This window comes from Anarhichas minor, unplaced genomic scaffold (genome assembly GCF_050575085.1).
Source record: "Anarhichas minor isolate MPS153535 unplaced genomic scaffold, ASM5057508v1 ptg000055l, whole genome shotgun sequence".
NCBI classification, from domain to species: Eukaryota; Metazoa; Chordata; class Actinopteri; order Perciformes; family Anarhichadidae; genus Anarhichas; species Anarhichas minor.
In genome coordinates this window covers 2,459,084-2,475,777 of record NW_027466501.1, presented here as the reverse complement: position 1 = coordinate 2,475,777, position 16,694 = coordinate 2,459,084, and the positions used below count along the sequence as shown (strand labels likewise).

At 43.3% G+C, this 16,694-nt stretch overlaps 1 protein-coding gene across 1 annotated transcript; it reads right to left on the bottom strand.

Annotated features, from left to right (window-relative positions):
* Positions 1 to 4,335: 4,335 nt before the first annotated feature.
* e2f7 (E2F transcription factor 7) lies at positions 4,336 to 13,777 on the bottom strand. Its single transcript, XM_076076161.1, has 12 exons — positions 13,691 to 13,777; positions 12,917 to 13,225; positions 12,167 to 12,326; positions 11,716 to 11,955; positions 10,853 to 11,008; positions 10,625 to 10,768; positions 10,035 to 10,217; positions 9,844 to 9,928; positions 8,854 to 9,172; positions 8,057 to 8,225; positions 7,056 to 7,384; positions 4,336 to 6,066 (listed from the first exon to the last, which is right to left on the bottom strand). Exons 1-12 carry the CDS (start codon positions 13,775 to 13,777, stop codon positions 5,899 to 5,901), a joined length of 2,349 nt encoding a protein of 782 aa, XP_075932276.1. The 3' UTR covers positions 4,336 to 5,898.
* Positions 13,778 to 16,694: the final 2,917 nt, after the last annotated feature.

The window sequence follows — 16,694 nt, the reverse complement described above, 5'->3', positions numbered from 1 at the left end:
ATTAAATGAAGCCATATGTGCAGCTACTAGACACCGCAGGGCTGTGCAAAGCATTTCCACAATAAATAGAATTTGATATATTGACAATGGGAATTTTTCTATCTCATTTATTTAAGCAATAAAGTTATGCGAGACCGACATCACTCATGTGAAAACGGTTCTCTCGGTCGGCACATTAACCTAATGTGATTGTTAATTACATGCAGCTGATTGAGCAGCCAGCCCTGCTGAATGTGAATCTCGCTAGTGTTGAACCATTACCCCACAGTGAAGCAGTCACCACACATCCCCTCCTACAGTCAAAGTATGCCTCTAACCAAAGGAATTTGCAATGAAAAAAAGTATATTGGTTTAGAAAGGGTTACAAAGCCGGAGACCGCACAGAATCACTGAGAGAAGTTATGAGCAAAAGGAGAACTCTCTGAACAGTAAGAAATCTACCCAGGAGTTCTCCGAGGATATGCAGGGAAAACTGGAGGAAGTCTCAGCAGAGCCATGAATATACTTTAAAGAAAAGAACAGGCCTCTCAAGCTTCAGCTAAGGTCAGTGTTCATGACTCCACAATAAAGATAGAGACTGGCAAACAATGGGATTTAGGACCTGAATGTTCCTGTAGGATTTTAGGAATGTGGTCAATGGACCAACTAGAGAAACATTTTACAATAACAGGATCCAGGTATATCCAGGCAAACAGGACCTGGGAACATTTAACAAATTGCTAAAAGTAAAGTTTTGACTCAAGTACATGATAAAAGTACAGATATTTCACTTTTACTGCGATCTGTAAACCTAAGAATAAAAGCTTTATCAATTTTCTTATGATTTAAAAATAAATGAGTTAGATTAGGTCTTGCACAGACTGTAATTGATTATAATAAATATGTTCTCTGAATAATTAAGAATAAGGTAGTGTCATGCTTTATATCTGAGGATATGCTTTCATTTCATTTTAGCCAATTCTCAATTATATAAATCTTATAATATATAGGTTGTCGTTAATTTTACATGTTGTTTGTGGTCACCAATAACATATATTTATTTACAAATGTCAATTGACTAAAACAACAGCAGTAGTTGTAGCAGTTGTTTCAATGGTAACCGCAGTAGTAGTAGAACTAATAATGGTGTAGAAGTAACCAGTGGTGTATAGTAACGCAATAGAAATACTTCGTTACTCTACTTAAGTCGTTTTTTTGGATATCTGTACGTTACTTTACTAGTTATATTTCTGTTGACTTTTACTTTTACTTCACTACATTTTGCAAAGAAAACTGATACTTTTACTCCGATACATTTCCCCTGAAACCTTCGTTACTCGCTACAAAATCAAATCTATCTTTAGAAACAAAATGAATCATGAGACCAGCGTTGGGGACTGTGGTGGAACAGAGACTGCAAGCAAGCAGGTTTGGTGAATCAGTGGTCCTAGCTTGCAAGTTAAATCATTGGTTAATCACGTTAATGCGCAATTACAAACAAGTGCTCTCAAAGCCGCGGTGTTTAGATTCCCAGTGATGCCCAGGATGCTACATGCTATAGCTAGCGAGCGACAACACGAGTAGAATTCCACACAGGACGGGTGGGATGAGGAGAGGTGGATGGGTCAAACAAACACTGGTGTTTCCTCCAGGAGGCCGCAGTTTGTGCCGTGTGTGAAACGAGAAGCCAATGTTGATTTATTTGTGACGTGATTTCCGTACTTAAGCAACGCCACTTCCGTAGATATTTTAACGCAAACCACGATATTTTCCTAAACCTAACTAAGTAGTTTCATCGCCTAAACCTTAGTCGTTTCCTGTGAAGATGGAAGTTTATTTTGAAAATACAGTATGCATGTAACAAGCGAAAACAGACTCATGTTGCTGGACTTTTGCAGGAAAAACGCACGAAAAATGAGGAGTAATATTTCGTAAGATATCAACAAAACGGGGATGAATTTATATCATTGTATAAAGAGAGTGACATGAGAAGATCAATCTCATGTCTGTATATCACTCTTTTAAAGTGATTAGTGACTCGTCTAAAGCATTTAAAAAAGGAATAACTTCAATAGAATCATTCTATACAATGTAGCTTCTTTACATTCTAATAGAATGTAGAATGTAAAGAAGCTACAATGTAGCTTCTTTACATTCTATTAGAATGTAGAATGTAAAGAAGCTACATTGTATTAGAATTGTCTTTTGAAGATGAACAGGACATTTTTCAGTTTCAAGTAATGACTGGGTTGTTACTTTCGGTGCTGCTTTAGTATCGATCATGTTTTGATATTTGAGTCATTTTGTGGATGATCAGATGGAGTTCTGATGGTAGCAGTCGCCCAATTGCAGATTCAGCTTGAGCAAAACCTTTGCCTATTGTGTTCAAATCAGGCCCATAGGAGTTTACAAGGCAGGTGTCCTTTCTCAAAACACTGACCTGATGCATCAAGTGGATATTTTTTGCTGAACACAATATTATGCATTTGCCCTCTACATCCTCTAGTCGGAATGAGCATACTTATAAACGCACTGTTACAAGTCCTTCATAGTGTCATATTGCTTTTCGGAGAATTATGATGATAAGTTCATAGTAGATGCAAAAGTATACTTATGTACAATATATTATGTTGAACATTGTTGCTCCTGGATGGATCACAGCCAACCCAATTATTTTCAACACAGCTCCTTGTCCTTGGTCATGGTGCCACAGCACTTAAAAGAATAAACTTCATAATTCTCCAAATTCTGACCCTTTGCTTTTTTATTAACAGCATTTACTTGTACTTTTACTTTCAATACTTAAGTACATTTAATATCAGGAAAGTACTTTTGATACTTAAGTACAATAAATATCAGATACTTTAAGACTTTTACTCAAGTAGTATTCTAATAGGTGACTTTTACTTTTACTGGAGTCATTTTCCAGTAAGGTATCTTTACTTTTACTCAAGTATGGCTTTTGGGTACTTTATACACCACTGGAAGTAACCGTAGAATAACTCGCAATACTTAATGGTGTATTAGTAGAAGTTGAACTAGCAATAGTTGGCTTAGTGGTGGTAATTGTAGATCAAGCAACAGTTAGTGGTTTACTATATTCCTAGAACTAGCAGTAATTAGTAGCGTAGTGGTAGAACTAGCAATATAGTGGTGAACTATCATAGTAGAACTAGCAATAGTTAGTGGTCTACTAGTAGTAGTCAAACTTGCAGTAGTTCATGGTGTAGTAGTGGTAATAGTAGAACTATCAATAGTTTCTGGTGTAGTAGTGGTAGAACTAGCTGTAGTAAGTGGCGTAGTAGTAGTGGCAGTAGTAGAACTAGCTGCAGTTAGTGGTGTAGTTGTATTACTGGCGATAGTCAGTGGTGTACTAGCAGTAACGTTTGTTGAACTAGCAGTCGTTTGTGGTAGTAGTTGGAGCACTAGTAGAACAGGCAGCAGGAGTGAAAGGTTGTAAGTTAACATTATGCAGTAGTAACAGTATATATTGTAGTAGTATGAATCATAGTTTAACTTGTTATAGTAGTAGAAACAATAGTATCATGGTGGTAAGAATACTAGTAGCTACTAGTGTATATTTGAAAGTGTATAGTGTGTCTTCATTGTAGTGTTTCTGGCCACAGCAGATACTTGGCTGAACCATCCGTCTATATAAAGTTAATTGTCCCATCTGCTGAGGTTTAGTGTCATAAATGCCTGGCAGGCGCCAAACACATCTATTGGCAGCTCCCTCAGCTCACTTTAAGTGCTGATATAAAAGCTTAGATTAGATGTTTATGTCCTCGCACAGATGGTGTGTGTGTTTCTAAGTTTGACTCAATCAGCCCGATCTGACCCACAGATCACAATTGATGTGTTGAATGTGTTTCTCCCCAACGGAATTTGTATTTATTATAAATAACTTAACCTCAGCGAACCGACGCGGATTTACTGCATGGTCAATTTGAAATTTAACCACCTTTCTGCTTTTTCGCACTGACATGTGAGGAGTGAATCATTTCTTGTAATAATGCAATTATAACAGTGGCTTCACACAGACCATCAGCTCCATTTGAGTGTTTATTACGCACAACACCGCAGTTTGCAGTGACAGGAATTGTGTAACAGATGAAGAGTGTCATCTGACCGCCTTAGCATGGCTAGCCTCCATCTGCCGGGCCATTATAACTTGGACTCTGAGTTATTGGGCGCATCTGTTAATTAGTATATCGGTAAACTGTAAATCTGTCACCATTTGGCTTGCCATTTTAGGGGATTTTTTTTTTCTCCCATTGTAGAATAAAACAATAGGATAATTGATGAAAAATAATTCTGAAAATACAGTCACAAACTCGCACACATGCTGGTCGGAGTCATACATTTTTAATGAAAGTTTGTGGAAGTCATACAGAGCCAGTTTAGCTCTTAACTACAGAGAGCAGAGAGCTACAGTGAAGGTGTTGTAACAAGTTGGATCAGCAGACACAACTACCAAAACTAGCAGTGCAATAATCATTATTTTCAAACACAGGAAAGCAGCATATAACATTCTGCATAAATGACAATATGAATAGAATATACAGAAATACACATACGATTGTACTTAATGAATACACGTCGGCGGGTCAGAGTGGATTATCTGCGCACCCTTTGGTGTGACACCGCTAAACTCTCCTCAATCTGATTCCCGTACAAAGCACCGATATGGCTGGCTCGTCTGGAGGCAAGTTAGAGGGCTGTTGATACGAATCCCCTGCACAACTTCAGAATCTGTAATCAGGCAACAACTCTCTTATCTCAGCCAAGGTGCCTTTTAAGTAAGGCACTTACACCACCACCCCCCCCCCCCCCCCGGACATCACCAGCCAACAGCAGGTTGTGGTCATACTGGGAGGTCTCCCTAATGTGTCGGGACTGTACGAACGACACTCAGCTCAGTCTGCTTTCCCTGGATAAATTAAGGATTTAAAAAAAACATCTTTACAGTACTCTGATAAAGTCCCAAGTATTCAAGTCCCTGAGAGCATCGTCACATTGTCCCTCAGTCGTCAGTAACGGCGGCTAAAGGGTTTGGTGTTTAACATTTAAGCACTACGGTTGCAGATACTCTGTGAAAACATACACAGCACCAGTAAAATGCGTCTTCCTGATGGGTAGATGAATGCACCCGCTAGGCCAAGAACTGTTCCTGGAGATTATTGGCTGACTGTAAACATTTAAGGCTTTAGTGATTTATCTCCTCACAGTAATGTCTGAAATGAGCCAAGAGGGGATTGTCTGCTACTGTCCATGTAAAAAAAAAAACTAAAAAAAACTGGTAATCTGCAGCTAATAGAATTTCTATTATACCGTGATAATGAAACAAAAACTGAAGGGGCCGACTTAACAACAATCACTTCAAAATTAGACAGACATTCTGTCAGATGCTTAGTGCTAAAAACACAGTTAATGTTCCATTACAATCCCTGTAATCAACATATATTAGCTAAAATATAAATAGCAATTGGCCTATGATACACAACGTACGGGGGAATTAGGTAGCCTGATCACGTCTGGGAGGGGGAATTAAGGCTGAAATATTAAATACAGCAGTGGCCGACTCCCACCACAGGAGGGCACTGTGACACTGGCAATACTGCTTCACTCATGCACTCTGAAATCTTGTGTGATGAGGCACATTCAGACTGTTGACATTCGGACCAATAACGGAAGAGTTTGGTTAAAAACTGACAGTCATTAGCAAAATGTCAGACATCGGATTGTTTTGTATCTTAGGAAAGACTTCATTTGAGTTCTCCGCTGACAGTGTTTTGCTTAAGTTTATATTCATACAGTTTATAACAAAGCACCAGTGGTTTTAAAACCATTTTTTTTTTTTCACTTTCAGGACAAACACCTGAGTGTTAAAACAGCATGTTAGCCAACCCCTCCATCTCCTCACATGTCCAACTGGTTGGTTGGCGGGTGGCCGACGTCCAGTCTCCTCTGTGCCGAGCCTCTTTTTCGGGCAGCCGGCGCAGCGCTGACTACACTTCCCAGTGTGCCTGGGGTCTGGAAGAAAGCCCTAGAGGCAGACGGAGCTGTTTCCTTCGGAGTGTGTGGAGTCTGTGAAGGTAGAGAAGCGATGTGAGATCGGAGAACATTTAGACGGAGTCCTGCATTATTTCCATGCACTGTAGGGATATGTTTCTATGGAGGTGCCTCTCAGATAACAATAAACTGCCACTGTTGAGACGCTATTTATAGATGACTAGTGCTAGAGAGTTAAAGACCAACTGGGGATGACATTAAGATGGTCTGAATTGAGTTTCTTTTTTTCTGTTCAAGGTTCAATATCTGACTACAGCAAATCTCCAAACTTTGATTAGTCAAAAGCATTTCAAACTAGTTTGTAAAAGGCACTAGTAACTTGCAAACGGTCTTCATTTTTTCATGTTAAATGTGTTTGCTCATGAGCAAGTATTACAAAGGTAATTATTGATTTAATAGTTAAATCCAAAGCCCGAGTCAGCTTATTCAAACTGCTTGTTTCTGGTGGACCAACAAAGAGCTATTCAATTTGCTATCACAGAATACAATAAAAAGCAGCAAATATTAACCAATGGTTCCAGTGATTTTGTTTTCGGTAGTAAAACTGCCCATATTAAAAATGAAAGGGGGGGGGAGTACTCCCCTGATTTATGCCTCATTACTACACGGCCATCGACTCCTCGCATAGTTTCTAACGTTGCACTAATGAGCCATCCAGCGCCTCGGCGGGTCGTCTTGAACCCGCTGTTTGAGAAGAGCGGTGCCGACAGACTATGTTGGGCTTCGGACAAGAACATTAATCCCCATTGAACAACTTGGAGATTAATCAACTTGAAAGCGCTAAATGAGAGCGTCTGAATGAGTAAATGAGGGGAGACCCTCCACAAAACAAGCTGCCGCACTTGCTCTGGTGTCAAGCTGTGTCGTGGTATTTTGCAAGCGCCCGGTACCAGAAAGGTCATGTATCATTATGGAGGAAAATGATGTTGGAGTTAATGTGTTTTTTAGAGCAGATATCTGTGTGTGTGTGTGTGCGCGTGTGCGTGTGCGTGCATGTGTCTTACCAGTGGTTCTGGTGTGTGGATGCTGACAGTCTGATGCAGTCCTGAGGGGGAATGTGGAGCTCCGGCTGCTGAGCCGTACAGACCGCTCTGTTCTGGAATGGACGGCGATGGAGCCGGCGACCCGCCAATCTCCGCCGCCAGGCCATACGGCGTCGCCCCAACCATAAAGTGGGCGGGCGACATGCCGCCGGCCACCAGGGGGTAGCGGGAGAGGGCGGCAGAGGGCACTAGGACGTAGGGCAGCGCCAGGGTGGGAACGCCGCCGTGGGGAAGTGCTAGACCGGCTGGTGTTTGGCCAGCAGAGAGGAGGAAGTTGAGGCCGTTCAGACCTGGAAAAGACGGATCAGGAGAAGAGAATATAAAATTTTATGGACGCTGTTGGTGATTTAAAAACCTGTTAGGAAGTAGTCTCCTAACCTGTACAGAGACATGGAGACGGATATCAAGCCACCTGTCTATCAGAACTACACAGCTGTCTTAATAAACTGTCTCGTCATTCTTTGACTCCTATATGGTGATTACTTTGTTTTCATCAACATGCGTTTAAGTAACTATTTACTTGAATCTGTATTTTATCTTTACCTCTGTAATAAACCATCTCTTTGTTGACAAATTACTTCACAACTTTAACGTAATTATTGATTAGTTTTACGTCTTTTGTAGCCAAACAACTGAGAACAAATCCCAGTCTTGAGTCATTTTTATTTCATTTTTGCAAACAGGATTTGTACATGTACTGTCAGTGTATGTTTGAGCTCTGTGGAGTCATACATTTCAGAAAATGGAAGCTGTATCTGTTCCCAAAGACGTGCTTCTAAAACACTCTATATAGCTTGTGTCATGTTTACTTCCCGTCAGCTGATGTCATTCACATACACATTTGCCCATTTTTGCAGCCTAGTTTCTACATAGAGTATGGTTTAGTAGTATAGTGTACTTCTATATGAGGTTGCACAAAAACACACGTCTCTGTGTGACCTGGGTTTTGTCGTGTGAATTACCTGCATTGTTGGGTACATAGAGGTAGTGCGATGGTTGGGGGGGCTCACTGCTGCCTGGACTCTCATCGAGCCTATGCTCTCTGATGAGACCCGCTGGGCGACTGGGGGAAGTCCTGGGGTGACCCGTTAGCGAGCCCTCTGCTGCTTTCCTGCGAGGTTCATCTCTCACCTAGAAGGAGAACAAACTGTGGATAAATCAACCTGGATCAGCTGATTTAAAATCCTGGGACCATCCATCTAGAGCTGTATCCATGAGGCCGAGACGCATGGCACTATTCCTCAAGCTAGATGAAGTCTACAATCCATCTTAAAGGAATATTTTATGCGATAAAGTGTAACAATTTATGACCCGGCAAATAAAAATCACTGCAGTGATTAACACTCTCCCCTTCTAACATTAGAATTACCTTCTGACAAGTCATTGCAAAAGTGCAGCGCTTTTAGTCCACTCTCTTAACCTTTTCTGTGACTTTTCCCAATTACTAAGATTGTGTAACCTGATTAATGACGAGGGTTTTCCAATCATAATATCCTATACATTACTAATATAAGTATTTAATTACACCAGGAATGACTTCTCCCCATCAGCGAGCGTGTAGTATTTCATATTTTCAATTTAACGGTCTGCGATCCAGAATTACTAGCCGCAAAACTGCACAGAAATAAAGAAACATCATAGTACTGCACTGAAGCAAAAGTAATTCTGCTGTTCCCAGTCAAGCTCAACCGAGACGAGAACAGCCGTGACGGATATGAAACACAGATCACTTTTCATTTTCAGGCTAAAAGCGCCTCACCTCGTCGCATCCGTCTGACCCGGACGTCCCTTTCTTTTTCGCCCCCGTCCCCTCCTCTTCCCTCTCTTCCCTCCGCCTCTTCCTCCCTTCCTCAGACTCCGCCCCGGGCGACCTCGGACCGGCGGGCGCCCAGTCAGGCTTGTCCGGCGCCCGGTACAGCATGACCACCGAGGGCTGGGACAGGCTGGGCAGGTAGGCCAAGCAGTGGGGGGAGGGGGAGGAGGAAGTGGCGAAGAGGTGCTCCGGGTGGACGGGTGGTGCGCGCGGGGCGGGACGGGTGGAGGACGGAGCCAGCGGGCTGCTGCTGGCAGGACGGTTACTACAGAGAAAAACAAAGACAGAAGCAAGAAATGATTAGAATTCAAGCTTAAATTGTCGGCTTGAACCTGAGTCGGCCCCTCAGGCTTTGGGCCAGTAATGGCTCTCGTTTTTACGCCAAGAATATTCCTTTTCTTCAACACACACACTTCTATGTCCTACTATTTCTCTCCCTCCAAAAAACACTTAGCAGCCACAGTGTTGAGGCAGCTGTGGTTGGGCCACGAGCAGGCCAACCATAGAAACAACATGAACTACTGTGTACTCTATCTATGCAGCCAAAGCACACATTCACAGGAGATGAAAACTATCCACAGTGGCATGTTACATGTAGCCCGGAGCTACAAACGCATCAGCCAATGCAAATGCTGGCAGTGAGTGTGAAATATTCTGGAGTCTCCTTCAGTGAGTGGGGACTTCATTTTGAGATAAGCCGTTTATAATATTGCCTTTACCTTCCAACATTTGTCCTTGTTCCAGGCAGCGGATGTGGATTCTCTACAGTAAATCTGATACAGACTGTCCCGGCAAAGGCCAGCAAAGAGTAACTGTGGGCAGTAAACTGTTTGGCAGTAAATCTGTGTTGGTAGACTGCAGATAAATCTAAACCGAGAGCATGCAAAGGAGTTTACAGAGCGGGTTGGGTATCTGCGTGTGCTGGCATTAACTCACTCGGGGCCATTTCCGAACTGCAGTCGACACACCGCGCTGTTGCTTATTGTCTTTCTGGAATAATCCACAGGCTGGGTTGGCAGACCTGCGGTGTGAGGGAAGAAAACAATTCATCAGATGAGAATATAAAACTTTCTACTGTAGTAAACCATTGACTTAAAAAAAAAGGCATACAAATGAGTGTCTCTTACCCATAAGGTCTCGACGTGGACTGCTGGGTGCAGAGTTGACCAGCCGCTGTACGGCCACGGAAGTGGGTGTGATGTTGAAGGAGGCGTGGCGCGCCATCTTGGCTCTTCTGAGGTCCAGGCCTGACATCGGCTGCGTGGCCTCAGGCAGAGTGATGGCTGCCATGTTCACAGTATTTCCTACAGCTGATGATGGGGAGATGGATAGAGATTGAGTTAGATGTTGATTTTGGTATGCTGATGCTGAGCCGGTAGCGGAAGTTACACGGCAGCAGATGCTATAATAAGCTCTTTTTTTACACCCAGGGGCAATAACAACAGTGACCACCCTTTTTTTTCCCTCTGTGCTGTGGTTCTTAAGTCTCCATCCCTCACCGTCTCTACTTTCTGTAGCTGTTGAACTCAGCTACATCAACCGACCTCGTTACATAACAGATTAGAATACTGCAACATGGCGGCGCTCTTGCCACGGAAGATATAACGGAGCTTCTTTCTTCTTTGAAACGCTTACGTTCATGTTTGTTATAGAATTGTTAGAGTGGAGAGCCAGTTAGTAAAAGTTTCAGCTTAACTTGGGAGACTTTTATTCTTACCAGCACTTCCAGGGCTTTTGAAGTCAACGGGGCCGAGCCACTTGAAGGCCGGCTTCCTGCCTCTCTCCTCACGGACATGGACTTTCTTTATGAGGCCCAGGCTGGTCAGTACATTTGCGATGTCGTACAGCCGCCGCACCTTAGCTGAACACACAGGGATGATGGTTAGTTTTGACCCAGAAGAGACGTGATTTGTATTCCAAGACATATGTTTTTGTACTCTCTTACTTTTGTACTTGCTGTGACTGGACGAGTCCTGACTCTCCTCGATGAGGATCTTTGCTGCTGCGTCCAGAGTAACCGTCTGAGTCTTGGACACCAGGAAGAGCATGACGAACTTCTGGCTCATGATGCGCAGAGATTTGTCTTTCCTGTTGCCACCAGCTACAAATAACAAGGAAACAGGCAAGTGTGTTAGACCACTGCAGTCACAGGTCTCTACTTTATATCAGATGACTTTTATTAATCATCTGTGAAAATGTTGTCACTGTCGCAGCAAGGAATAACGATTATGCGATGCGTAAATGTGCAGCTGATGCCTTAGTAACAATTTCATTGGTGGGTGTGTGTTGATCTGCAGCACAGACGTGCTGGCAGCTATGTATTATTATTATTATATCGCCTGAGGTCACATTCATCGAGCCACAACATAACCAGCGCACTAACCACTGAACAGACACCATGTACCTTTCGTTAACTCACTATTAAGTGAGTGAGTGAGTAAGTGCTATTATTATCCAGCCACCCTGCCAAGTCAACACACACACACACAGCCTCAATGAGAGGCTGGTGTGCGTGTACTGTATGAGGGATCGCTATGGAAACCAGGTTTGTATTCGTTCCCGTGGGGTTGAAGGTAATGATCGTTTAGCTGTAGTGTTAATTCAGAGGAAGCTGCACCTAAATGTGCTGCATTAAACTGATGGTCTATTCCTGTAAGTAGAACTTCAACAGCCATCAAAGCAGCCAATGATAAAGATGCAACGGTGCTAGTTGAAGAAAATGAGGGAATTAGCTGGTGGAAAAGGAAATGTTTTTTTGCAGAATCCCATGACTATTAAAAGTTTGAAAAAAAAGTCCCGGTTCATTACCGTTACCGGCGTCTCCGTCCGCCCCGTCGTCCTCGCGCCCCGGTCCGGCCCCCCTGCTCTCAGTGGCCAGGTCCATCTGGAGATGGTAGCCCTGCTGCCGACCCCTCCGCTGCAGCTCCTCCAGCGTGGCCTCCAGCCGCAGGCGACCGTACCAGGTGTAGCTGTTCTTGGCGATCCGACCCACGATCATGAGGGACTCCAGCACGTTGACGATGTCGTAGATACGCCGCCGCTCCACTCCTGATTATGTAATGGCGAGAGAAGAGAAATGGCCCACTTGTACTTGGAAACAATACGCTCGCATTTGAATAAAAACTCACCGAATGTTGAGGGTTTATATTAAATGAACGCATTGCACGGTTCCAAATGCAGCTGTTTGTATGAAAAAGAAGTCCCTAAATCCAATAACACAATGGCTGGGACAAGTCCAAACTCTGCCCCCATTACTTACCGAGACTGGTCGCCACCTCATCCAGAGAGATCCAGATGGGGCTGTGCGGCGGTGGGTAGTCGGGGTAGAGGGCCAGGAACTTCTGGCACAGCAGACCCAGACTCTTCTGCTTCCTGCTCGGCTTTTTGTCGGCGTCATCTTCTTCATCCACAGCTTCAAACTGGACAGACGGATAAACGCATAAAGAGATGAATGACAAACATTTTTCATTCGGGCACTAATTTTACACCGGCTAAGGGGACTGCCATCCTCCAGGGTTAGAGTGTGACATATCGCAGTCCAGAGCTTTTTTGTAACATGTCTTCAGCGGAAACATATTTTAGAGAATAATTAAATCCCAATAAGGCTGGAAAAACCTTCACACGTCGGATTTAAAGAAATAATCGCAACACAAAAGCTCAGCGATTTAGGCTGCAGCTGCCACTTTACATACAATATGACTTTATCTATTCGGCATAACTGAGTAAATGTATTTGAGCTTTTGAAAACTCCCTATCTCGAGTGTTCAGCTGCTAGTGTAAGTAAAGTGAGGGGGTAAGTGTTTACTCCCTGGACTTCTAAGACAGTGGAAGTTATGGCTGGCAATCTAACAGATCTCTCCTCAGTGGGAGAAAAGAATAAGACCTTTTCAGACTTCAAGAACTAAACAGAATGTATTAAATGCTGTATTGACTAATTTAGAAATCTTTTGAAACCACATGATGTTCAATAACATGGTTTGGCTCTTAGCCTCTTTAGCAGGTCAAATACCTGACAAGAGTCTTCCACCTCCGTATCCTCCGCCACAGTATCCGGACTTGCCGGCTTGTCCTTCTCGTTCTCGATGGGTCGAAACAGCACCTTTTTCATCTCTCTGTCCCGGATGTCTGGGCTCGCCGCACTGATCAGCATCTTGAGATTGGCCGTGGGCGTCCAGGGCTCGGCCAGGGCTGTGTGTTTGATGGGGGTGATGTGGGTCAGGTCGGGGGTGGACCCCTTTCTGCCCATCAGCAAGACAGGGATGGGGGACTCTGCTGATTTCAGTGGCGTGGACCACCTTCTCTCCGAGCAGATGTTTTCCTGTGGTTGAGACAATGGTGTGTTGTTGTTACAAATGTTTGGTTACGGGTTCCAACATTTGCTTATACTTTCACCTGCTGCTGTCAACACAAATCTCCATCCAGGGGTTTTATCAGACGTTGACACTAAGACAGAGAGACCTGAGACATGCGGATGAATTTGGGTGCCTTATTAAAATAAGAAATGATGTACTTTCAAGGAAATCCACTGACTTCTTTGGCGTTTTTGTCCCCCCTCTAATCTACAAACTACTTTCCCTCACAGAAACCTATCTGTTTAATCCAAAAGCCACCCAAGCCCAGCCCATTTTTTTTTCAACCTCATCTCACTGATCCAGATGCCACCACATTACTCTAAACATGGGTCTCTGATTAGCCTGATTCCGCAGTCCTCCCTAAGTTGCATCTCCTCAAACCCGTTTCCCTGCTCAGACCACACCTAAGACCAAGCAGTAGGCCACCTTACCTTTTGTTCACCGTGGCCCCCATCCTCATCCGTGAAACCTTTCCTGGGACTTGTGAGGTCTTTCAGTGCGAGACATTCAACTTCCATCTGGGAAAACTGCAGTCCAAATAAAAGTGAAGATGGATGTAAGAAATCGGATATAGATTACCCGACTAGTGTAACAGCGGGGTGAACGGGGAAGCCAGGTGAAGTTCAGGTAGTAACTTACTAAAAACTCAGACGAGTGGTCAGCTGAATTTGGCGCAAAGGACATCAGCTAATTAGCCCGTAGCAAGCTAGCGGCTGTAAGTTAACTATCAAGTTCCTTCCTTAACAGTGGTTTATTGCTAACGTCACGTACACCTAATGCATTGCCGCATATGTAGCAACTTGAGAGCTGTATGTGTTTTTACATGACATTCATAAATGACGTTACTTCGAAGTTGTAAGATAGCCTCAACATTCTCAACTTGGTAGAAGGCCAATTCACTCGTGTTAGTCCATACATTTAGGTGTGGCAGAGCCTGTTAACGGGGATGCTTACTGTTACATTACTGTGACATATTTATAACGTTGGTCATAAATGCTAATTCAGCTTTAATGAGCTACTTGGCTAGCGTTACTAGCTCAGCTGACTAGTATACCATAACGCAGTGTTACAGGAAGAAGGAAATTCATTTCTCACCTTTCTCTGCTGCTGAATGAATGAAATGTTCCAATGGAGGTCTGTGTCCGGTTTTATCGACTTGTCACTGCGTACTTTCTTCAGACTAACATAGCAGCTAATTTCCCTCTTTAAAATAAGCGGGCCTGTCCTCTGACTGTAACTCCAGTCCTCTATTCCTGTCCGATTCGCGGAAACTCAGCACTGTCCCGTGGAGACTCCAGCATCCCCCGCTCAAGCTTGTTTTCTGGCGCTCTCCGGCATCTGGCACACTCCAGCCAATCAGCGCCCAGATGAATGGACGCGTCATTCATCTCCAGCCAGTCAGCGTTATTGTGCTCGGTACGCGCCGCAACTTGGAGCAAGGGGCGTGGACAACGGCCACGCCTCCAGAGTTGTGTTGGCGGGGCAACCGGCGCGCTCTGTCCAAGCCTGAGGGGAGTTTAAAAAAAGAAGGGTCTCACTCTGTAACTTTTTCCAGTGCAGCACCAGAAATCGTTTTTATTTTTATTTTTTTACAGTCTAGCACCTTTCCAGTACAAAATGAATGGGCATAAAATGATTTCCAGTTATATTGGTTTCAGCAATAATTAGTAAGCAAGGGAGACACAGGGAGGCGCCAAAGAAAATTGAATAATATTTAACAGGTAGCATTTGAACATAACTTCAGTAATTTCAGTAACAACTTTCTATAATGACTGTTAATCCTGCCCACTTTTGGACGAATTAAAACAAATGTATTCTAAAGAACGTGAAAATAAAGGGTACAATTATTTGTTGACACCATATAACATAGATATGATGATATACCGCTAATGACGACCGAGTTTGTTTCTTTTACGACCGATTTATCTTCTGAAACAAGTGACTCGTCGCCTTAATAGACGGTCTTTGATTTTCAGCTGGGAGTTTTTGCAGCTCCCCTGCTTCCTTTCCCACAGGGACACCAGCGCCAACCAGGCTTGTTAAACCCCGCACCTAGAAATCCACTATTAGTACCTTTTAACTTAATCCCTCAGGCTTTTGTTTGGCTGTAATTAGCTCTGCGGTTGAAACGGACAGATGGGAGGCCGGGGAGGGAGGCGGGGGACGACACGACTGGCGCTAATATCACCTGGGCCATAGCGCGAAAAGTTGTGGAGGGGGAGTGCTCACTTTTTTTTTTAGCAGACAGGGTCCCGCCCTGCATGCAAAGAGGCTGTCTGAGGAACAGCCCCAAAGTTCTTACATAATAGCCCACAATACACAAAATCTGCCGCCAAATGCTACTCAAATCTGAGCCAGTGGAGAAGGAGGGAAACAACACAAGTACATTAAATCTGTGATGCAATTTAGAGGGATAGATAACTGTTTCAAAATATCACTCCACTTATTGATCTACAATAATGTTAAAGTGGATTCCTTCTCACTGCAAGTTAAGTTGTTGTAAAAAATAGGCATGTTACTTTATGACAGTGGTTTCCAACCTGGGGGGTGGGGGCCCATCGAGGGGTTCCCAATTCTTCATATCATCAGCACCTGTAAGAATTCTCTGTTCACAATTCATCAACTACTGTAGTTGTCAACCTATGAAGGAGGTCACTAGATTGAAGTTTATTTCAAGCCCTAATCTCTTACAGCATGTGGTCTGAAAGGAACTATGTTGATTTTTGTGAAGGACTCTTTGCCATTTTGTACACAAGTCGTTGTTTAGAATATGCTTTACAGTCAGCAATGCAAAAACATAACAATATTTTTTATGCATATATGTTGATAGAAAATACTTTCTGACAGTATATTCCTGAGGTAAGAATGCTCGGTATTAAATCCAGTAAAATATGGCTGTCGGTGGTTCAAAGGAGTCAATACTGCGAGGGTGCTGCACAAAGGTGATGGTTCCAGAGGTTGACATTCACAGCATGTAGTTTCAATGTTGCTATCCATTGTGAAATAAACAAGAGCAAACATTTTCAATTGAGCACAAACTGTAGGGTTTGATGGAAATGTTAGGTTTACACTTGAGAAATAACGGATAAAAAGCATGATGCTTTCATAGAGGTATTGTGTGATGTATTTTGTAATGAGCTGATTTTGGAGCCAAGATCTAGATTTCTACCTGATAATATAAGTTGTCCCTTCTTTACTTGTTTCTGTGCTAATTGGAATATTCTCTGGGGTTTGTCTATGCAAGGCATTCTGTGAAATGTTAAATCACCAAGGCTCTTGCTGCCTTATACCCTCTCCACTTGTCTCTCTTTGCCTGCCCTTTTCACTCTCCTCTGAACTTGTATGACTCCAACACAGTTGCTGTAGCCTTTTCTTGCCTGTTTCTCTGCTCTGTATTGCACGCTGACCTTTTCTCAAACTGCTCCCCTGGAAAAT